Here is a 24,666-nt window from a genome sequence, read left to right as displayed (position 1 = left end):
CCGTCAGTCGATGTCGATGTCATAATTGAAGCCTGAACAAAAACGAACAAATTCAAAGTTAGAGAAGGGATCCAAAGAAAAAGGACCAAAATGCCAACTATATCTAACTTCAATTCATTTCACTACCCATTTAACTTTCAAAGAACCTAAACCAAACTTTGACTAAACTCATTTTCAGCAAATAAGTTGATTCCAAAAAAGCCTAAACCAGACGGATGAAACTCACAACAAATACCTAAACCAAACATTTACAACAAATAAATTGAAAATGGGTTAGAGATAAAACTCACTGAAATAAGAGAAAACGCTCAAAGTTGATTGAATAGTTCGAAAAGAAGAAGCGACGAAATGCACTGGAGGACCGATGAACGGCAAGCGACAAACAGTCGAAGTATCTTCGAAGAGCAAAGCCGGAAATTTCAAAAGCCAACAAAAGGAGTTTTTTTTTTTTACTTGAGGTGTTCTACGTGAAAGAGAAGGGAAAGCGAACGTGGAAGAGGGAAAGGAAAGAGAAAGAGAATTTTAATGAAGGGTATTTTTGTCCATTCAAACCTAAATTGTCCTAAAACTCTTCATTTTGAAAAATTATCCCAAAAGTCATTTAACCCTCCTTTTTTAACCTATTTTTGGCAATTTCCCAAGTTAAAGGAAAAGGTATACAAGCGGTATAAAAAAATGGGAGATTTCTTTTTTAGTTATCCCTTCGTGTTTGTAACAATTTGCGACTCTTGGTATGCTTTTCTATTAAAGATGGGTGACATTGTATAGTTTGACTTGACCATTGGTAAAAAGGGACCCTATTCTTTAGGTTATTTTGAATGCAAATGTATTACCTTCGCGATAGAGTCGGAGATTTCTTCCATCCTTGTGAGACTTGGGATGAGCTTTCAATTTTATAGAGCTAATTGATCTCTTCGAGCAAATACAATTAATTGTGGTTGAGGTTGGAAAGGAGAATTTGTGTGACTTGGCTCCCTTGTGATTATGGGGTGTTTTCTATCACAAAGGCACAAGAGTTTTCCTTTCGTTTTAGACATCTTGTGGTGCCTTGCTCTAATCTTCTTTAGTTTAAATGTGATATTCCTAGACATTCTTTCATTGTTTAGTTTGCCATTCAAAACAGATTACAGATGTTTGATCGTATTAATAGGTAGTGTGTTCTGGTGTCCCTAGTATATGTTTTATGTGCACGGATAAATTTGAGTTTAAGATCATTTGCTCTTTGATCATTACTCTTTTAGCCAAGCTATTTGGGGGCAACATGCTATTTTTGGGAGGGTGTTCTCATATGATCTTTTATAGGGATACAAATATGATGAAAAGAACTACCTCTACTACGTCTGAGGACTCTTCTTATTTAAGGTGAATCCCACAACAATAATAATTATTGCCTCCAATAACGAATTGATTACCAACCCCAAGAAAGATAAACATATTTGAGTTAATAGATTGATTAAAGATCAAGAAGAAATGAGAGTCTATTCCTAACTTCCAAATTTTAGATTCTTCACAATCTAATTAATCAAACCAGATTGAAAGTTCTAAAACATGCATTCTAAACACGAGTACAAAAAAATACCAAAGCTTGAGAACTTCAACATTATAAAAATTCATTCGAACTTCAATTCTCTAATTGTGAAAATTATAACGCTAGCCACAATTTGAAAGGTCACACCCTTTCATCTAATTATATAGGTTAAGCAAAAATTCGTCAATTTCATACATGAATCATCATAAATACAAGTCATCAAATAGATAGGAATATATAACCTTAAATATGTGGATGAATCTTAATTTTTCGATTGGGAGATCAAAAATCTCCTGGATCTTGAAGGGTTGCAACTTTCTGGTATAGGTTTGAACATTAGTTTGGAGGGCATCATTTAACTCCTCTTTTAACTCTTTCACCTCTTGCTCTTATTTTTGGCTCCTGTGGCATAATAACAGTTTCATGATAGGGTTAACTTTGGAATGTTCTCACATTGATTTTCAGCAAACGCTTCATTTGAGTTGGGTAGAGCATCATTTTCCTTTGCATTTGAGCTAGTTTGAAGCACTACAAGTTCTTGTTGGTTAGCTATTTATCAAGATCTCATTTAGATTTGGTTGACACATTATACGAAGTCACTTTGTATATTTACTATCTATAATATTTGGTAGGAACACAATCTTTATATCCATCTACCTTGCATCATCCCTGGGTGGTTAGCCAAGTTCTACGATTTGATGGTTTTTGTTTTTTCAATTTTGTTCTAAATGGCGTGGGAATTCTTGTGGAAACTCGAGAGTGCTTTCTCAAGAATTCTTTCCTTGAATTGTAGATTTTTTATTTTATTCATTCAGTTCTATTTTTAAAAAAATATTGTAACTTTATTCTCTTGATAATTTTTTATTTTATTCATTCAGTTCTAATTTTTAAAAAATATTGTACATTTATTCTCTTGATAGCTCTTTTGGTGTGTTGTATAAAACATATTTAAGTAAAAATTATCAACTATATAAATCTTTCTTCGTGGGTTTCGTTTTTGCTAAGCGAATACAATAGTTCATCATCACTTATTTATATAGATCTAAACTAACTCATTACACCTTTGGATAAAGGATCTCTATAACAAGACCAGAAAAAACAATAAATGAAATACAAAGAAATATTTGAATAACCTAACAATCCGAATAACCCATATTATCGGGTTATTTAGGTTGCCAACCCAAAATATGAATTTGATCGTGAATGTCTTCAAACCCATTTACAGCTCTAAAAGCAACCACCCTCCAACTGAGTAGCTTTTCAAATTTTAATCTTGATTCACATTAAACAGAGTTCAGATCTGACAAACTGGACCTAACCTATTCACTTCCAGCCAATTCTCCCTCTATAGGTCGATTTGGTTCACCCCTAATACATTTGGCAGTATATAAGGCTGTTCATTCTGTACAGTATAAAGATAAGCATAACCAATGGCCATTAGAAACAAGAAAATGAGAAAATGAATATGCAATGTCCAATCTACAATACGCATTTCCAGTCATTTGCAGATGAATACTTGTAACAGAGAAACAAAAATGCTTTCGCCTTATAACCATCTCAATAGTTGGCTAGGAGCAAATAATATGGTATTCTGCAAGGAAAAACTTGTGCAAAAGACAGCTTGAAATAATTAGGCATTTAGGAACTTTAATCATTTCCAGCTCTTCTTATCAGATTTCAATAGTCAACTTATAAGCTATAACACTATTTGGTGCATTCAAGTAGTTTCTACCAAAGACAGAACCTTTTCTACTAAACTACAAAGGCACCAAGTACTAAACAAAAGGAAAAAGTACAAACGGCAACCATTACACTGCCAAAATTCTACACTAGCTCTCACTCATTTATGCTGCAAAACCGTCTTCTCCCACCGCCTTGTACCACAAGAACTCTAAGGAAAAAGAAAAGAAAAAGGACCATGAAGGAAAAACCAAAATGAAATGCAAAGAGAAAATTTGATCATTTAAACTAGAATTCCATGAGGGCATCAATTTCAAGTATCATCAACTCGATGCATCAGAATCATCATTCTCTTTAAATTGTTGAGATCATGAAAGTCAATGTGAGAACAACGCCCAAATGAAATGAAGCAATTAAGACAATCATTAAATGATTAAAATCTGTAAGCTTTGGACCTCTGCAACTTCATACCCTAAGACAAAAAGCATCTAAGTACTCTTAGATTTCAATTTCTTCAAACGTTTGACAGGCAAGCTTCTTACACCTTTCTTAGTCCTCATTGAGACCGCCCTCCTTTTTGTCCTTTTTGTTGTGGCAGGGAATTCCAAGATAGGACCTGGCGGTATTCCTTTCTTAAGTGCACTTCCCCTTGGAGTAACAGAGGGAGGCAGCCTCAAACTTTCAGGTGGTAAAGGATTATGGGGTTTCCATACCAAGTTATTTTTCATTGAAAACCTTACCTTCTTAACACTCTTCTCTTCGCTTTTTGCAGCTGTATTTCCTTCAGCCTGGGCTTCACTAGGAAGTGCTACATCATGTTTCTGCAGTTCATCAACATTCTTTGCTCTCTTTCTTTTCTTGACCGAGCCATTGGTTGATATTACAGGACTCACAATACTGTCTCCAAAATCAGCTTCAGCAGCAACCTTCTCAAATTGCATCTGAAGGTTTGATATAACAGTTTCATCAAAGGTTATCATATTTCCATCACTAATCTGTTCATTATTAGAATTCTCACCGTTAGCAACAACTATATTCTCATTGTCCTTATTCGCAGGAGAATTTTCAGAAACAAGATCAGAAATACCGTTTGTGGTCTTCTTTGCCTTCTTAGCCTTCTTAGCCTTCTTCTTGCCACTTCCATCAGTGGCCTTTTTACTCCTTTTTTGCTTCTTAAGTGCCTTATCAGTGGATTCGGCATCCACATCAACATCAACCATGGAAATTTCCGAAGGAGCCTCTTCTTCACTCGAAATAGGAACCAAAGTAGGCACTTCATCCCCATCTTGCTCTTGAAGATCTGGAAACGAAATCTCAATCCCTGATGAGAAAAAATCTTTCTCCAACTTCTGAAACTCTTCGTGCATGGCAAACAATACCTTTCTGTTCCCTTGACAGCAATCAGGTGAAGAACCCAATTCATAAAATGTTGTTGAGAATTGATTTGTCAATGAAATTGTCCCATACACAGCCGTATCATCACCAGAATCAATATCATCTCCACGTTTTCGACTCTCGAGTAATTGCTTCCCCATTTTCAGTATCACATCAAAAAGATTGGACTTAATTTTTCCCAACAACACTTTATCTGGTAGTTTAGCCATTGAAAGAAGGAATGGCTTGAACAGGACATCAACAACTTCCTTCTGAAGAGGAAGAAACGGCCTAAGTTCCTCAAGAAACACAGAAGCAATTTGATAATTTACACCATTCCCATGAAACTTATCATCAGTGAAAAACACCCTTTCCTCCAAAACTTGAACCAAACAACGACACAGTTCCAAATCCCAAGAATGCTTCTTCAACAAAGCAAAAAACTGGTGCAAAAACCTACGAATCAAAAGATAAAACTTATCTAACCTGAGCGCATCAATCCCGGCCCATTCACGACGCATAGTGAGAAGAAAAACAGAGAAGTACTGAACAGCTAACGATAGGTCGAGATGGAGGAGCAGAGAAGCAAGACGATTAATAAGCTCAGATTGAACAGGAACCTTGTCGGCATGCCAAACACAGTAGAACAAACCCTTCCAAAGCTTTTTCATATCGCCATCGGAAAGGCTCGTTTGAGTTGGAAGCCATGTCTTGATGATTACACGAAGGGTCTTGTCACGAGTCGCCTTGTTGGAGGACGCCAAAAGCTTGACTAATGAAGTGAAATTTTGATCTCCTTCAACCACCTCCTCCATTTTCTTTCACCAAAAAAACTCGATCGTCCGCTATCAGAGTTAGAAAGGGAGAGGAGAAGAAATCAAAACAAAAAGGGTAAATATGATTGAAATACGATATGGGTACGAGGGAAAACGAATGAATTTGATGAAATCGGAATTTCCCAATTCCCAGAAGGTGGAACGGCGGCGGTAGGAGATTTTTGGTCTCCCCTGTTCGCGTTGAGAGAGAACCCTAAATGAGCTTTTGGGGAGGGGGCTTAACTCAGAACCGTTCGAAATCCCAGAAAATAAAATTTAACTTAAAATATCATTTTCGGTCCTCAGCTTTTTCATATTTACAATTTTTCATAATTTTTTAATAAATTATTTTAATATCTCTCAACTTCATGATCTGCCTCCAAAATAACCCATAGACTAAGCTTTGTTTCAAAAATATTAAATGATATTCTTCTTAAACTAACTTTTTACATCAAATTTATTGGCATTAATAATAAATAACCAAAATTTTAACTTAAAATTATAGCTTTAAGTTTTCATTCATATGTCGGTATTTCTATCAATATTTTCACGTTTTCATAAGTTTGATATCAATAGAAAGAGTATTTCCATTCATTCATACAAAAATTCACAAATCACAAGAAAATAAACATCAAAATAACATTAATATAAATGTAAATAATTGAAAAAAATTTCATAAATATAACAAAACAACCAAATATTTACAGTCTGCGTAACAAAATGAGAAACCGCACGCAGGTGACCATTTTTTTAAACATTCTAGGTTTGCTCTTCCTTTTCATCGTCTTTTTCCTTTTCATCGTCTTTCTTCTTTTCCTCCTCTGTGATGTTTTTTCTTTCCATTTTCTTTGGTCTCTTTCTCTTCTTTTTTTTTTCAAAATGTCATTTTTTTCAAAATCGTGTATCAAATATCTATTTTCGTTTAGATTTGCATTCATAACAATCATGTATCAAACAATAGCCAAATTTAAACGATCGTATACCAAATATATTATGAGCATTGTTGACGACATGGTTGACGGATCATTTTTTTGTATTTTTTTTATTGTGGGCATATGGGCTTTTTCCGTTTTTAAAATTGTTATATGTATATTATTGTTATATTTTTTAAAAGACCCCAGTAAATAATAAATCTGTTTACTTATTTGAAAATAATAAAATATTTTATTACTAATTTAAATTTATTTTTTGAAGTTTTTTTTTTATATAATTTTTCCAAAAATATCCCTTAAAATCAAAATTTATGTAAAATTAATGGTATATCCATCAATATCGATATTTTAAACTTTGATTACAACACACAAAATCTCATGAAGTTTCAGAAAAATATCCTCTTTAAAGTATACTAAAACGATAACTAGTCAAATAAAAAAAATTACACTAATAGACCTATCATACTATCATCATGTGTTAATAATCAAATACATTTTTTATTTGACAATTAATTGTGCATTGATTACAACAATAACAATTTAAGTTATTTGTGTTCATGATCTATCATTATGAGTTACTAGTCAAATAAATTTAAAACTAAGGTTTTAACTTGAAATTTTGATTTTGATTTTAGTTTTGGTTTGTGAGAAAATTGGTGTAAATTTTGGGTCAATATAATATTTTTCAATTTTTTAAACTTAAGGATATTTATGAAACCTTTTAATAGTTCATGGTTATTTTTTAAACAAACTTTTAATCGTTTCTATCCAAAATTAACAATAAATGTATTTTTGAACCCCTTTTGAAACTTTAAGAACATTTTTTTAACTTTTGAAAGTTTAAGGCTATTTTTTACAGAAACTACAAAATTTAGAGACTTTTTTTTTTGTAATTTAGCCTATTTTAAATAAAAACATTGATGAAAATATTAACAAATATAGTAAAATATCACAACTTAATTATAATAGACTAAAATATAGTGTTATTTGTATCTATCATAATATGGATAGACACACTAATAAGGGTGTAAACAGGTTAGGTTGGGGGACATTTCCAATGCAACCTGTATTTTCAGGTTGGTTGGATTGACAATTCAAATAGTATTCCCAACCTAACTCTTAAAATATGGTTTGGGTTGTATTAAATGAAAAAAAAAATGCAAAGCTCAAAATAAATAATCACTAACATTGAAATTGTGAAGAAGAGACAATTGGAGGCGGTGAAATGAGAAGCCGACAGTGTTAGACACTAAGAAAGAGAGGTGTGAGATGAGAAGTCAAGACAAGAAGCTAACACTCGCGAAGTGTGAGATTAGAACTCGAGAAACTGAGATAAGAGGGAAAGGACAACTCAGAGAGATGTGAAGCACCACGTGAAGTAATGTTAACAAGGTGAGTATGTGAGACCTAAATTTACTTTTACTAAATTAATAATAAAATATAATATATATATATATATATTCATTAAATTCGGGTTGGGTTGGGTCAGGGGTTGAATCCAATTTCTCAATCCCCAACTCGAGACTCAACCCAACCTGAAAAATACAATTTTTTTAATCCAATTATGAGTTGGGTAATTCAGATTATTCGGGTTGTCGAGTTATTCTTACATCCCTACACAATAGTCCATCTTTGTTATTTTACTATAACCCAACCCTTATAATATGGGTTGGACAGTTCATATTATTCAGGTTGTCGGGTTTTTCTTACACCCCTATATAGTCTATCTTTGTTATTTTACTATATTTTATAAAAAAGAAAAATTGGTTCATTTTCCCACATTTCAAAATAGCTATGTTTTCTTGGTGGTTTTAAATCTAATATTTATATTTTAAAATAATTTTTTGTCCAAACGGTAAAAATTTAAATAATAACAATAACAATTTTCTAACAAGAAAAAACTTTGTATGAATATATAGTTTATAATTCTTATAGGAAGATTAATTTTTTTAAAACTTGTGTGTTATTTGTTGAACATGTGTATTCTAAATTACTTTGGGACTATAATTTTATAATTTTTATAGAAAAATCATTTTTTTAGTCTCGAATTTTAAAAAACATGTATTTGGTAATTGAGGCCCATTTGATATTTCCATTTCATTTTTCATGTTTCTTCTTCTTTGTTTTTTCTCTGTTGAGAACAAGAAACGAGACTATGTTTGATAACTATTCCTATTTCTTGTTTCTTGAAAAATTGAAACACAAATTTGTTTGATAATCATTTTTTGTTTTTAGTTTCTTGTGTTATTTTTCATAACATTTTCGCTCATTTTTTTAGTTTAAGTATAAATTAATTATGCAAAAAGTAAAAATGTATATAGAATTCATTAAAACATAAAAAATAGTTTATAAGACATTAACAATATCAAATATACATAAATCCCATTATGAAATTAATAACAAATTACAATAGATATTATTATTGTTAAATTTTAATTTGAAATATTATTTCTCGTTCAATTCATTTGTCTTAATAAATATTTTTGTGGAAGAATTTATATAAGATAAAATTCTAACTAACTTAGAAGGAACTAAGAGTAATAAATTTAAATTTAAAATAACATATAATCATGTTGTTGCAAAATTGAAAATTTAGAAAATATTTAAATAAATATATTAAATATTTAAATTTGAAAGATCAAAATAATATATAAATTTAAATATTCAACTGTTTAAAATTGAAAATTAAATTAAAGATCTAAATAAAAAAACAAAAAAAAATATAGCTGACTAGAAAAGAAAATTTTATAACGCATAATAAACATAAATCAAAAGAAAAAGGTTTTTAAACCATAATAACATTTTGAAGGGTCACTAATAACAACGTGAGTTATTTTTTTACGTCTACAGCTTTATAGCACACCTCTTTCCACATATGTGTCCCAATTGTTGAAATTTATATCCTAAAACTCATACTTTGTTATTTGATTCAATAAAATTTATTATTGAATGCTATAATCTTAAAACCAACAAATTAAGGTCATGAGGCTATTTTACTAAGTTTGTCAATACACTAAACTTTATGTAGAGACATAAACATGAATTAAGTTCGAGTTAATAACCCAAATAGTCTATAGTGTATGAAGAAGGTTAGACGCCTTATTCTGGAAAAGCACTATGGATGCAGGCCGCTCCGTAGTTAGTACTAATGATGTAATCCTGAATCGTTTATATAGGAGACATGGGAGTGGGGGTGTCCTATGTAAATGGTTTGCATAAGACTGGAACCATGAAATAGTCACTTTTAGTTATAACGCCGTAAACTATAAACTGACTATTTTATGACCTAGGTAACTTGATCTTAATCCTGAGCTAACTACGAACTTCTGTTCATTCGGTAGTATCCTTAGATCTGCATAGGTGAGGGCAGCTCATCATCGTTGGCCCAATAAGCCTCCTATTTCAGGGATAAGAGCGAGCGGATAGCTAGGGACATAAGGTGCAAGACGGAATTCACTCCTACCCACTTTTGGGTTAGTAGATAGGTTGTTCCCTTAAGAATTGAATTCAAGTCTTGAACAAGGAGCCCCACATTCTCATTGCCCCGAGAAGGATTCAGGTTTATAGGTTGGACCTTAAACCAATTGTTCAATAGTGGATCAGTGGGTCTTAAGGAGCAAGATGTAATCTCGAGGGTAAAATAGTATTTTGACCCAGCCAAGATTATGAACAACTTGTGGAGGATCAACTTACTCATCATGGTTATATCAGGTGGACAGAAATATATCTATAGTGAGGGGAGTGCAACTAAGAGTCTTTTGTGGAATGACTCTTTAGTTAATGAATGTTGATGAAGCTTGGTCTAAAAGAGTTTAGCCAGTTAATCTCGAATCATTGGAACCCATGATCTATAGGTCAATTAGGTTCCCCTATTAGCTCATATGGATTCAACTAAGAACAATATGTTGGAATAACTTTGAATTGTTCGAATTAGGTAAAGAGAGAGAGACTGACAAGTGTATATGATATAAGTTGGTAAATATAAACTTCAAGCTTTATGTTTAAATATGATTTAAATAAATAATATAAATAATAAAAATATGAATATGGATTTATATTTAGAAGCTTGGAAAGTTTTGAAATGGTCGAAGTTATAAAAGTCAACATGTTGACTTTTCACTTTGAAAGATAAAACTTTGATCGGATTTATATTCAAATATGATTTGAATTTTAGAAAAATGTATGCGGATTCATACTCGGGAGGTTGAAATTAGTCAAGACGGATAAAATAGCAAAAAGTCAAAAAGTTGACTTTTGACTAAGAAAAGTCAAAAAGTTGACTTTTGACTAAGAAAAGTCAAAGTTTGACTTTGACTTAATTGGTCAAATGACCAAATTGTCCTTTGACTAATATATTTATTAGTAAATGTTAGTGAAAAATGTGGCAGCTGTAATGAACTTATAAGCCACTAATTCCATTAAAGGTTTATAGATTAATTAGGTGTTGAGATTACATAAAAGAAAATTACATGTATTTTGCATGTAATTTTCTATATAAACTTCCATTTACAGAATGAGAAGACGATGATAAAAATCTCATGAAAAACTAATTCCATTAAGGGTTAATGGATTAGTTAGGTGTTGAGATTACATAAAAGAAAATTGCATGTATTTTTCATGTAACTTTCTATATAAACTTTCATTTACAGAATGAGAAGATGATGATAAAAATCTCATGAAAAACCTCTAAACGATACACCTTCCTCCTTCTATTTCTAAGATATCTTTCATAAAAACGAGTCCCACAACTCGACTCTTAGTCCTGAGATTAGTAGGTTAACATAGTGGTTGTCCTTTGCTCGTGATCTTCAGGCAGAGAAGAAATTTTGGAACGAAGAAGAAGTTGAGAACTAGAAAGATAAGCTCATCGTTTACCTTCTATATTCTTCGTTTAGGTTTGTTGTTTAGTTACAACATGTTAATTTCTAAATCGTTTAGATGCATATAGTGTAAGGACCCGACTCCTTATACTAAGTTAAAGCCATTACAAATTTTAAAAGACAAATAAAATTTGTAAAGTTTTGAAAAAATGAAACAAAACCTCAAAATTTTTTATTTAAAAGCCTAAACAACTGCAATTAGAGATAAGTGAAAAATAAAATCCTAACTCGGACCCTATCTAATTTTTAAAGAAATAAAATAACGAATAAAGAATAGACTAAAATGACGCGTTAAAGTCTGAACTACGACATGAAGGGGAAGCATAAGATCCCTATGGCTCGCCACGGTCACTACTGCGCTCGCCAGCTTGCCCTTGCCCTTACCTCTAGCTCAGCCTGAAAAAAAATGAAATGGAAAGAGTGAGTATAAAATACTCAGTAAGGGACTCACTACTAGTCCCGCTAGGTACCTGTTAACTTCCTATTAGAGTTCTGAAAATGGTACCCAAGAACTGGCACGTTCCCGAACACGTGCAACATATGATCCCGTAGGAACAAAATATGGTCTTCGGTGACCCGAAAGAATACCTAGGACAAACTGGTCTGTAGCGTACCTGGAGGAAACACTAAGACAATCGGGCTGCAAGCGATCCCGTCGAATCACTCGAATCATGTCTATATCAATGCCAGACTGGTGGTCCCGTTGGACTACGCAGTCCTAAATAGGTGGTGATCCCGAAGGACACCCATGCAGGTATGACTCTCATAGGATAAGCTAACATGCACCCTAACTATAGCATACACGTAACATAGCATCATCACGTCATCACGTCACATCATATCATCATATTAAATCATATCATCATGTCATGTCATATCATCATATCAAATCATATCATCATTAATTGCCATGCCGTTATGTAGTCTAGTCACCAATGTGCACAACTAAGAACATATGCGATCTCTTAATTCTACTTGTAGGTCTAGTAGTAGAATCTCTTACCTGGAGATTTGCTCAACGAGTTCTAATCGCAAAGTCACGTTTTTCCAGCAGCGAAGTCCTACTGGTTAGAAACACGAAACGATCAAAGACTCCAAACATTCAGTTGAAGTAACTTACCCTAGGTCGAGGTTGCAACGCTTGAGCCCTTAACTGAAGAAATCTCACGCTCTAGAAATCAATTGGTCCAAGATGTTCCTTAAGAGAAATAATTTAATTTAACCCGAAAATTAAATTATTTGAGATCCAACAAATTCAAATCTTAGTTGGGTATTCCAAAACCCAATCAAACTTACCAAACTAGGTGAAAATGATCGAAAGCAGGCTGGCGGCTCAAAGACAGGTGAAACGGCTAGGCGACTCGGTTAGAAAGCAAAAGACAGCTCGAATAGGCGGCTCGCGCGCGTGCAGGGTGGCTCAGGCAGGCGCGGCATGCATGCAGCTCAGTTACGGTGTATGCGCGGGCTCAACTCGGTGCGGATTGTGGGCACAGCTCGGGTTGCGGGGAAGGGACGCAGGTTGGGCCGGCTTCACGTGGTGAAGAAGACGCGGGCGCGTGGATCGAGTATCGGGTTCGAGCGACGGCTGAGATGGTGGGGCTCGGTCTTTCGACGATGCGACGCTGACCTGGTGGCGGCGAACTCCAATGGTCGACGATAGAACGGGGCGGCGTTCGGTGGATCGGTGCAGACGACGACGGATCGGGGTAGACTGCGGAGGAAGGGACACGAGCGTGTGGGTCGGGCTCACGGCTTTGACGAACAGTCGCGGTTCACTTCAGGCGGCGGTCAGATGAACACAGCGACGGCGGGTCTGACGGCGGCTAGGGTTTTCTCCTTTTTCTTTCCAAAGAAGGAGATAATGGGTTTTGGTGCACGGATTCCTATGCCTATTTAAACACTAATAATAAAATCAATAAAAGAATTTTCCTTTCCTTTTCCTTATTTTATTTCAAACAACAAATCCTCTCTTTCCTCAAATAAATCTCACCAAATTTCCCATTTTATCTTCTTTTTTTTTTTTAATTTTCCCAAATAAATCACATAACCTCCCTCTTCAACCAACCAATCATCTTTATCTACAAACAATATCTCTACCAATTTTTATTATCCAAATAAAATAATTATATTCCTCAAAACTTAATTAATTACACAACAAAAAATTTCATTAATCAAGTTTTCTCAAATACATCCAATTAACACAACTCCCAAGCACCACCACCATTGGTAATGTCTAACAAAATCACATAATCACAAATCAAATAATATTAAACATCCAAAATTTGGGGTGTTACAATCTTCCCTCCTTTGAAAAACTTTCGTCCTCGAAAGTTCTAATCCTCGAACAGCTCGGGGTACTGGGCTCTCATGTCCTCTTCTCTCTTCTATGTGGCCTCTTCAACTCCGTGGTTTCGCCAAAGAACCTTGACCAGTGCAATTCCTCGATTACGGAGCCTATTGACCTCCCTTGCCAAAATCTCAACAGGTTGCTCCTCGTAGCTCAAGTTCTCATTAATTTGCAATGGTTCGAAGTCAACTACATGCGTCGGGTCTGCGACATACTTCCTCAGCATGGAGACATGGAATACATCATGTACTGCAGAAAATGATGGAGGCAACGCCAAATGGTAAGCTACAGGACCAATCCGCTCCAGTATCTCAAATGGTCCTACAAAACGTGGACTTAGCTTCCCCTTCTTCTCGAACCTCAGAACACCCTCATAGGTGCTACCTTCAGAAAAACCATGTCTCTCACATCAAACTCGAGATCCTTACGCCGTACATCAACATAACTCTTCTATCTGCTCTATGCTGTCAACATACGAGCTCTAATCTTCTTTATGGTGCATTGGTGGTCTGCACTAACTCAGGGCCTAGCAGTCTCTGTTCACCTATCTCTCCCCAATAAACAGGAGATCTGCAACACCTACCATAGAGAGCTTCAAACGGCGCCATGCCAATGGTGGCCTGATAACTGTTATTATAGGCGAACTCCATCAAATGTAAATGAGAGTCCCAACTCCCTAAAAACTCTAGCACACAAGCTCGCAGCATGTCCTCTAAAATTTGGTTCAACCTCTCTGTCTGACCATCAGCCTGAGGATGAAAAGTTGTGCTGAAGTCTAACCTCATGCCCAAGGCAAGCTAAAGTCCTTTCCAGAACTTCAATGTGAAATGAGCATCTCTATCAGAAACGATGAATACGGTACTCCATGCAGTCTCACTATCTCGGTCATATATAACTATCCCCACTTACTGGCAGTGTAAGTGGATTTCTCTGGAACAAAGTGGGCTGACTTCGTGAGTCTGTCAATAGCAATCCAAATGACTGTATAGCCCTTTAGAGTCCTGGGCAGTCCTGTAATGAAGTCCATCGACACGCTCTTCCATTTCCATCCCAGCATACTCAAGGGTTGCAACAACCCTGCTGGCCTCTGTCTAGGTGCCTTCACCTGCTGGCACACCAAACATCTACTGACAAAGTCTGCCACTTCTCTCTTTATGTTCCTCCACCAATAGACACACCTCAAGTCTTGGTACATCTTCGTACTTCCAGGGTGCATAGTAAATGGAGAACTGTGAGCCTCAGTCAAAAGCTCTGTCTTGACTGCACTGTCTTCCGGCACGCACAAACGTCCCTCAAACGTAAGGCCATCGTCAGAGGATATGGAGAAATACTCACCTTGCCCTGTCTCTACCAAACGACGCTTCTCGACCAGATAAGGATCATTTAGCTAAGCAACAATAATCCTCTGTCTCAAGGTCGGCTGCACTGACAACTGAGCCAACTGTGAGGTAACTTCCCCTACTGAGACTGCAATCTTGGCTCTCTCAAAATCTCTGAGTAAGGGAGCTTGCTTGGTGATAAGCACTGCTGAATCTGCAACCTTCCTACTCAGCGCATCAGTTACTACATTTTCCTTACCCGGGTGATACAGAATCTCACAGTCATAATCCTTGACCAACTCAAGTCATCTTCTCTATCTCATGTTCAACTCCTTTTGGGTGAAGAAGTACTTTAGGCTCTTATGGTCAGTGAAAATCTGTATCTTCTCACCGTACAGGTAATGTCTCCATATCTTCAGTGCGAAAACCACTGCTGCCAACTCTAGGTCATGGGTAGGGTAGTTCTGCTCATGACTCTTCAATTGACGGGAGGCATAAGCAACTACCCTGCCCTGTTGCATCAACATGCAACTAGTCCTTTCTTGGAGGCATCACTGTAGATCACAAAGCTCCCAGACCCATCTGGCACTGTAAGGACTGATGCAGACATAAGCTTCTGCTTAAGCTCCTGGAAGCTACTCTCACAAGCTGGACTCCAAACAAAAGGAGTCTCCTTCCTAGTCAACTGAGTAAAGGGGCTGGCTATACGAGAGAAGTCTTCCACAAACCACCTATAGTAACCTGCTAAACCCAGGAAACTATGAACCTCGCTAACTGTAGACGATCGAGGCCAACTGGTAACCGCTTCGATCTTTGTCGGGTCCACAGAAACTCCTTCACTGGAAACCACATGGCCGAGGAAAGTCACCTTCTTCAGCCAGAACTCACACTTGGAGATCTTGACATACAGCTTATTAGCTCGAAGAGTCTCCAAAATCTAGTGCAAATGCTCCTCATGCTCAGCCTCAGTCTTAGAGTAAATCAAAATGTCGTTAATGAACACTATGAAAAACGTGTCTAAGAAATCCTTAAACATTCTGTTCATCAAGTCCATGAATACCGTAGAAGCATTAGTCAAACCAAAAGACATCACAATGAACTCATAATGCCCGTATCTGGAACAGAAAGTAGTCTTAGGAATATCACTATCCTTGATCCTCAACTGGTGATAGCCTGATCGCAGGTCGATCTTAGAAAAGACGGTGGCTCCTTGCAACTGATCAAACAAATCATCAATCTTGGGCAAGGGGTAGCGGTTCTTGACTGTCACCTTGTTCTGTTCTCTTTAGTCAATGCAAAGGCGCATCGACCCATCCTTCTTCTTCACAAACAACACTGGTGCTCCCCAAGGTGACACACTAGGTCGAATGAAACCCTTGTCCAGCAACTCCTTCAGTTGTACCTTCAGCTCCTTTAGCTCAGCTGGAGCCATTCTATAAGGGGCCCTCGAGATAGGAGCAGTGCCTGGCTCTAACTCGATGGCGAAGTCTATCTCTCTAGAAGGCGGAAGTCTTGGAAGCTCGTCGGGGAAAACGTCGGGGTACTCCCTTACCACTGGTTCAGAGGACAGGGAAACTTCTGGTTCTCTGGTATCTACTTCGCTTGCCAAGATGCTCCAAGTACCTGGTTGAGTAGCTTACTAGCCTTCATAGCTGAGATGACCTTGGGTATACATACGATTCCTGTCCCCTTAAATTTGAAACTAGTCCCAAAGGGAGGGTTAAAAACGACTTCCTTACAGAAACAGTCTATACTTGCATGGTTAGCAGACAGCCAATCCATGCCTAGGATTACATCGAAATCCTGCATGTCTAACACAAGTAAGGTCACATCTAACATCTGGTTTGCTATCTCTATCTGACATGCCTTTATCTTTTCTTTAGACAGCAAAACCTCCCCAGATGGAGTAGAAACAGAAAAAACACCATTAAATGGTTCTACCTCTAAACCAACATGCTGAACGAACACAAAGGATATGAACGAATGGGATGACCCAGAGTCAAACAACACAAAAGCATAGTGCCCCAAGATTGGGAGCGTACCTGTCACCACTGTACCAGCTCGCTCGGCCTCCTAACGGGTAGTGGCAAAAACTCTTCCTTGCTGAGAAGCGGGAGGCTGGTGCGAGGTAGTCTCAATGGGTTTCCAAGGACAAGCGTCAAAGGTATGCCTTGGTTGCCTGCACCTGAAGCAAACTCCGCTCTCGGTCAAGCAACGACCTCTATGAACTCTCTCACAGCTAGGACAAACGGTTAGCTCTCTCAAGGTTCTCCCGACTGCTGCAAGCTCCCGACGATGCCACTATAAAACACCTCCTGACCTCAGATTTCGCTGCGGTGTCAAGTCAAGCTGCGACTCAACCTTCCTCTTCTATCTAAGGGCTGACCCTCTGCCGGCAGCCTTGGACGGATCAGCTCTCTCATACAAGCTCAAGTCTAAAGCCAGGCGTAAAGCATCAACATGAGTGGTCAACCTGAGGGCTCGGAGAATACCCTAGAGGTCTAGCCTAAGACCTCTAACAAACTTCTCGGTCCTGGCCTCCATGTCAAACTCAGCGTCATACTGCTCCACAGTCATGTCGCCTTGCTCCAAGTTTAGGAACTCTTGCTGCTTCACGTACTTCACGTTGGTAGAAAAGAACTTAGCATAGAAGCTCTCCTTGAACTGCTCCCAGGTTATCTTGCTGACATCTCCACTCAACATCCTCTCATCAGTCTCCCACCACGCGGTGCCTCTATCCTCCAGGAAGAAAACTGTGCACTAAACCTTCTAGTCATCAGAGCATTTCATGTACCTGAAGATTTTCTCTATAGAGGTCAGCCACATCTGAGCCTTGGTGGGGTTGTCCATGGATCCATCAAACGTTGTAGGATTGTACTTCCTAGAGTCTTTTAGGTGTTTGGCCTCAGCCGACAGTTGAACCGGCGCGGACTGAGCTCCCACCGGGGCTGGAGGAGGGACGGTCTAGGCCTAAACAAGGGCGGCCTGGGTCTGCTGGGTAGCGAGAAAAGGTGCTAAAGCAGCTTGTAGCATGTCCTGATATCGCTGCTCCATTGCAGCGAGATCCACCTGGGTGACAGGTGCGTTAGGGTTGGCTGCCTGCACAGTGTCACAATCATAACTTCTCAACACGATTGTACGACACTTGTTTAGCTCGATCAACAAGTCAGCCGTTCGAAATTCGGAATCCGCGAACAAACTCGCGATATGATGTAGCCTCCCTCCACGTTCTTGGAAAAATATTTTTATAAAACGAGAGAGAGAAAGTAAATAGTTGAAAGCATCATAAAGAAAGCATTGAAGACTGTCAATTGCAAAGAAAATAGCTTAGCTTGCAAAGAGTGCGACAAGGCTTGGGCGGGGGTCGGACTAGTCATGTACCCCCTATAGTAAATATTGAGATTTTTGGTCTTGGCACGCTTGCATATGAAAAAGCCGAAATGTCACACTGTGACTCGATGACACAAAAACAGAAGAATTAACCTAGACTACTTTCAATACATAAAGATAAAGCGATTTGGGGGTATTCGGGCATATGGCCATAGGTAAACAGTACCTTGGACAATTATGCCCTTGACATTCTCCCCCACTTAAATGGTTGACGTCCTCGTCAACTGGCGAATCTGGAGCTCTTCGGTGTTCTACATCCACGCTTTAAGGTCTTCGACATGTCCTCTCTTGTTACCTCCACGAGGGGCTTTTTCTGCTTCAACAGGAATTTATGTGTCTCCCTCGTGGGCCTTCTACCAGTTCTTACTCTGTCAGCAAGGACTTCCTTGACTTCTCTGTCTTCCTCCAGGTTCAGGTTGACAGATAATCATACGACGTTGTTGCACCGTCAATTGGAAGCTTGGTCATCCACTCGAACTCGAGAGGGCATCGCTTTTGATCTCCCCTCTCCTCCATCGGCCTTGAAGCTTCTTTTAGGCACACTCGAGCGATGTCGGCCATTTGTTCACATTCCTCTCCAACTCGATGGACTTGAGGGCGGTTCCCTACATAAGGGCCATCAGCGAGGGGCAGCAAAACAGAATGCCTATTACCTTTAATCTCAAACGGACTTCTCTTGATCAGCGAGTCTGTTTGAGCACTATGACCGAATTGGGCTACCTTCAGCAGTTGAACCCAATTCTTTTGTCTGCCATCAACACAATGATGCAGGTATTCTCCGAGCTCACAGCTGAATTGCTCGGCTTCAACTTCAGGAGTCTTGGTCGCATCGACGACCCCAAGACTTGGCCCCTCGATCATGGCTTGCTTTGAACCATTGAAGGCGACCTGACACTCGAGGTTCTCACTCTACTGAGTGTCTTCTTCTTTCAACAACCCACTTTGGTGGCACTCCCCCACATGACCCAGCATGTTCATCTGGCTCTGCATAGAACAACACTTTCCTCCCGTGGCATCGGTAAGACTTAGTGGCACCACGGGGAGCTCGTATGCTTCATGTCCAGTGACACAAGTTGTCTCGAGTCCCTTTGCCTTTGTTGTTCTTACTCGACAGTACCTCGATCGGATGTCTGACTTCGGGAGGTACTTCACCCCATGGGGGCGGTCCACCCGCCTCATGAGCATGGGGAATGGATATTTACACCGCACTGTGAGCTTACTCTGGGTACGGCGGTCAACACACTGTTGTGGGCTTCTGTCCTTCTTCTTCAGAGAAAGGACGTGGGCTCCATACGGAGCTTATACAGGTCTACTAAATCCTGTATTCAACAACATCTTTGATGGTTTCCGAAGTTTGGTTAACTCCGGCGGCGTCATGCGATAAGCATTCTTCGCATGCGCTTTTGCCTCTGATGGCGACTCTACCCCATGGTCGGTTCTCCTTCGCATCGACGAGGACTTGGGCCAACTACTTGGCATCACACCATGGCACTTCTCTGGAACATACAGAGTGCCCTTGGGGACTGTCTCCCCCGGCTTTTCCAACGCCCCAAGCAGGATCTCCATAGATGGTAGTTCCTCTTGGACGCGACTCTTGTCTAGTTGCATGGCCGATATCATTTTGAACCCGTTAGGTTGACGAATATCTGCTTGTACTACCGTGGGGAAAGATCCGGTAATCGCTAGACATTTGGCTGAGGGCATTGGTATAACTTGATGTTCAAGGAGAAACTCCACTCCCAGTACTACATCAAAGTCGTCCATCTTTACAACCACAACGTCTACGGGGCCTTTCCATCCTCTCAACTTTATCGTCGCTCGCTTCACCAGTCCGACGATAGGTACGGCAACGGAATTCACGACCTTCATCCTTCTTGAATCCTTCTCCCAACGGAGCCTTAAACGTCTAGCTTCCGCCTCAGTTATGAAGTTGTGGGTTGCACCAGAATCAACCATAGTGCTCTCAGTCTGCTTTTGGTTGATCCAGGTGTCAACATACAGTAAGCCCCCTTTTGTTGGTAAGTGTCTCTCCCCTGACTTTTTCTGGAGAGATGACATGTATTTTATGGCCCTTATTCGAGTCTTTTTGCTCTCACCTATCTGGCCCATTTCATCCTCAACTTGATTTGACTTATCGTCTGAATCCGCGATTAATGAGGCCTGAAACTCATGGAAGTCGACTTTATTCGGGCATTCTCTTGCCAGATGTAGCTTCCCACATATGAAACAACTAAGGGGACGCTTGGGTGGGCTCCGATTATTCAGCCTTCGCCATGTGTTCTCTGTGTTTGACTGGTGAGATCTGCGGTCTTTACCAGGACATTCGTCTCCCCTGACAGCTTTGGGAGAACTCGGACGACTATTCATGTTCCTTCCAAGTGAGGAACTTTAGTGACGTCTCACATCTTGAGAGTCACTTGTCAAATCGAACAACCATTCGGCTGCTGCATAAGTTGACGTGAGGTCTTGAACCCTTTGTTCATACAACTTGGCCCTTGCCTACGGTTTTAGCCCTTCGACAAAACAGAATACTTTGTCTTTCTCTGACATATCGCGAATGTCTAACATCAACCCCGCGAACTGTTTCACGTACTCCCGAATCTCGCCAGTGTGTCTTAGATCGCGCAACTTTCACCGAGCAAGGATTTCCACATTCTTGGGGAAGAAATACGAGCGGAGTTCTCTCTTCAGGGCGTCCCAAGTATCTATTGTGCAACGCCCTTCCTGTATGTCCACGTATCGGGACCTCCACCACAACTTGGCATCTTCAGACAGATGCATTATTGCCAATGTCACTTTGGCTTCCTCGGTGATGGTGTTTGTAGCCTTGAAGTAATGTTCAAGATTGAAAATATAATTCTCTAAAGCCTTTGCATCTCTTGCCCCACAGAAGGGCTTTAGTTCCGGGATCTTTACTCTGCTAACCGAAATTGCTCCTCCAGCTAGAGCTTGGTTTGCCATTGCTCGTATCGCGAGATTCAGCCTCGCGTTCACGTCTGCGATTTCATTCCTAACGACATCGAGGGTGACTCTAAAATCCTCCGACATGCCGTTTATCATCTCTAATAGTGTCTTTTGAGAGCTATCTAGCTCGCTGACACATTCTTCCATATTGGCAGCAAAGCCTGATGAACTGTCTCCATGCTCGTAGTTAACAGTTCTTCCGACGCTTATGTTTGTTTCTAGGGTGTCGACTCTTGCCAACAACTCTTGTATCGATAACTCTTCGACACGACCATCTACCGCATCGATTGCATCGATTTTCTCAGAAATTTCGTCGCGACGAGACTCCAAGTAGCGGATGGAGTCGGGAACTTCGACTAGGTATAGCATCTACTCTTCTAGCTCCACTAATCGGTCTTTCTAGGCCTTGCCCGATGGATTCATGAATGACATGTTTTGGTCTTATCGTCAATTAGCCGAACCTGGCTCTAATACCACTTGTCACAATCGTAACTTCTCAACACGATTGTGCGGCACTTGTTTAGCTCGATCAACAAGTCAGCCGTTCGAAATTTAGAATCTGCGGACAAACTCGCGGTATGATGTAGCCTCCCTCTACGTTCTTGGAAAAATGTTTTTATAAAACGAGAGAGAGAAAGTAAATAGTTGAAAACATCATAAAGAAAGCATTGAAGACTGTCAATTGCAAAGAAAATAGCTTAACTTGCAAAGAGTGCGACAAGGCTTGGGCGGGGGTTGGACTAGTCATGTACCCCCTATAGTACATATTGAGATTTTTGGCCTTGGCACGCTTGCATATGAAAAAGCCGAAATGTCACACTGTGGCTCGGCGACACAAAAACGAAAGAATTAACATGGACTACTTTCAAGACATAAAGATAAAGCGATATGGGGGTATTCGGGCATACGGCCATAGGTAAATAATACCTTGGTCAATTATTCCCTTGACACACAGCAGGTTGCTCCTCCGGTTGGGTACGTCCAGCTTCTTTGCCTCTCCTACCACCCCCTCGACGTGCACCTTTACGCGGCGGCATATTTTCTTAAAGTTTCACCAAAAGAAACTTTTTACAAAACAACCACAAAACTTATACTAACTACACTCATTTTATTCAGGCAAGATTGTAACCATAACATTTAGCAAAGTCTTAAAACATACCTGGCGAGTGACGAAGGACCGTATAGCCATAGGGGTAAAATAAAACAAAACCAAAACAAAGACTTACATCGTAAGCCAGTCTACATAACCTAGAACATAGGCTCTGATACCAACTGTAAGGACCCGACTCCTTATACTAAGTTGAAGCCTTTACAAATTTTATTTCTTTTAAAATTTGTAAAGGCTTCAACTTAGTATAAGGAGTCGGGTCCTTATATATAGAGTAAATCATGATCCTTGTCTTCCACTGCATGTTTCTTTGGTGTTTTTTTCCCATCACCAACTTTGCTGCTTTTCCAAGAATTTTAGTCTCTACTCTCTCTTAGCTTAACTTTGCTCACTTCGGGTTTATAAAGGCCTTTCCTTTATTTATAGATTTATTGTGGTCTTTTTACTGTTGCCTGTAAATTGACAAATCAAATGAAATTTATATTATACCGATCGATACTACCTATACTACTATGTAGTACAAGTAGCAAGACCTGATAGATCCGTAGGAAAGCACGAATATTAGTTAATTAATTAGTTAAGTGATAAATAGGGGGAATTGAAGTTGGAATTGAATGCAAGGAAGTAAATTGTAGAAAATAAAAGAGTTAGCTTGGGTTATCAATCTCTCCCTTCTCCAAAGAATTTATTCATCGAGCTATCATCAATTATCTATATGCAATCTTCATCTAACCAATTTAATTGAAACTGTTAGTTAAATAATCCCAAGGTTCTAATTGTTTTAGTTCAATATGATTAATCATACAATATTAAACTTTTCAATAGCATTAAGTTCTACAAATCCTTAAATAGAATGTTTAATCTCCATCGTCTAATTGACATTCAATAGGTTTAATTCTAGATTGGTTAGAATCAATATGCATCAAAGTAGATTTAAGAGCTAACCTAACCTATTGCTCTAACCAAGATTAAATACAAAGCTAAAGTTATATATTTTTCATCGTCCAAACATATAACAAAATATCATCAAAGAACAAAACTAAACCAAGATTACAATAAAAATAAGTTCAAACTCTAATAAACTCAAAGGACACAAGGAAGATTTCTACGTACCCAAGCTATAAGAAGTTACCTTATCTTTTCATCCACATGTCGAATGATGAGGAATTGCTCGAAAACCAAAACACCATGAAAGAACTTAGAAAATGGGGATTAAATGAGCCTAAAACGATTAGAATCCAAACTAGGATTCAATGTTTGACGAAAACTTAGCATATATAGAAAACGATGGAGCATCGCGGAGCTCTAGGGCAGCGGCGTAGCACTTGGGCGTTTTCGCAAATTCTTTCATTCTGCCTTACAACACCACTTGAGGCCTTGTGGGGCGCCGCTACGTTGCAAGGCAGCAGCCTATGTTGTCATGCCCCACCCGAAATGTGCGTCCCTTCCTCGCGTTCTCGATGCGAACACGACTTTGGGTAATCCTAACACCCCTAAAGAACGTGCCTAAATGCCCGATCATAAACCTTAAACTCAAAACTTTAACTTAACTCTCCACGAACAAGCTACGAGATATGAACACAATACTTCAAGTTGGAAATAACTTAACAAACCTTATTCATTCCTTAACACAACTTAGTACAAATAAAAGACAAACACTTTTGTAATTTAAAGACCAAAACATCTAAACTTAAACTCCAACACTTTACAACAACTCTTATCGCCTGGACCAAACGCAGCGACTTACCTCCACCACATGGCCTCAACACTTCACTTACTTGGAGATGAGGAAACTTAAAACATAAATCTAACGATTAGTGAATGACATTTTTAGGAAAACCTTTGTGGAATACAAGTACATGAATAAATTCATTTTGCAATAGCAGTTTCATAATGCTTTGCGCGATGACAGAACCTTGATCCTGCTCCTGGATGATTTCCTTAGAACGACTGCAGGTGACGGGTCGTGTAAGCATCGCTTGCAACAAAACATTTGGATGCAACCTTCTTTGAAGCCATTGATTTTCTTGTAGATTTGGACGATGAGAGAGAGATGAGAGGTAGAGAGGTCCTACTAGGCGTGCCAATTTGTTCACATAGATTTTTGATAAATTTGATTCGTGAAGTTGAACTTGGGTTGATATTGTATTTATGTTGATTTGATGCGATATGGTTCGATATCTAAAATTTAATTTGAGGAAAACTTATATGTTCAAAGAAACTTCAATGGCTTTATGAGTTAGAGAGTTTTCTGGCTCAACTTCTCTATTTATAGAGTTCTTTGGTTGACTTTTATGAACTTGGGCATAGTTGATTCATGGACCAAACC

At 38.7% G+C, this 24,666-nt stretch overlaps 2 protein-coding genes across 2 annotated transcripts; both read right to left on the bottom strand.

Annotated features, from left to right (window-relative positions):
* Positions 1-3,133: 3,133 nt before the first annotated feature.
* On the bottom strand, positions 3,134-5,670 carry LOC103492297 (uncharacterized). The gene has a single exon (XM_008452606.3). It carries the CDS (start codon positions 5,395-5,397, stop codon positions 3,697-3,699), a length of 1,701 nt encoding a protein of 566 aa, XP_008450828.2. The 5' UTR covers positions 5,398-5,670; the 3' UTR covers positions 3,134-3,696.
* A 9,725-nt stretch (positions 5,671-15,395) lies between these two features.
* On the bottom strand, positions 15,396-16,525 carry LOC127149566 (uncharacterized mitochondrial protein AtMg00860-like). The gene is made up of 2 exons (XM_051085351.1): positions 16,499-16,525; positions 15,396-15,812 (listed from the first exon to the last, which is right to left on the bottom strand). Exons 1-2 carry the CDS (start codon positions 16,523-16,525, stop codon positions 15,396-15,398), a joined length of 444 nt encoding a protein of 147 aa, XP_050941308.1.
* Positions 16,526-24,666: the final 8,141 nt, after the last annotated feature.

This window comes from Cucumis melo, chromosome 5 (assembly GCF_025177605.1).
Source record: "Cucumis melo cultivar AY chromosome 5, USDA_Cmelo_AY_1.0, whole genome shotgun sequence".
NCBI lineage: Eukaryota > Viridiplantae > Streptophyta > Magnoliopsida > Cucurbitales > Cucurbitaceae > Cucumis > Cucumis melo.
The sequence above is the reverse complement of the archived record's forward strand: the minus strand, read 5'-3'. Positions and strand labels throughout refer to the sequence as shown.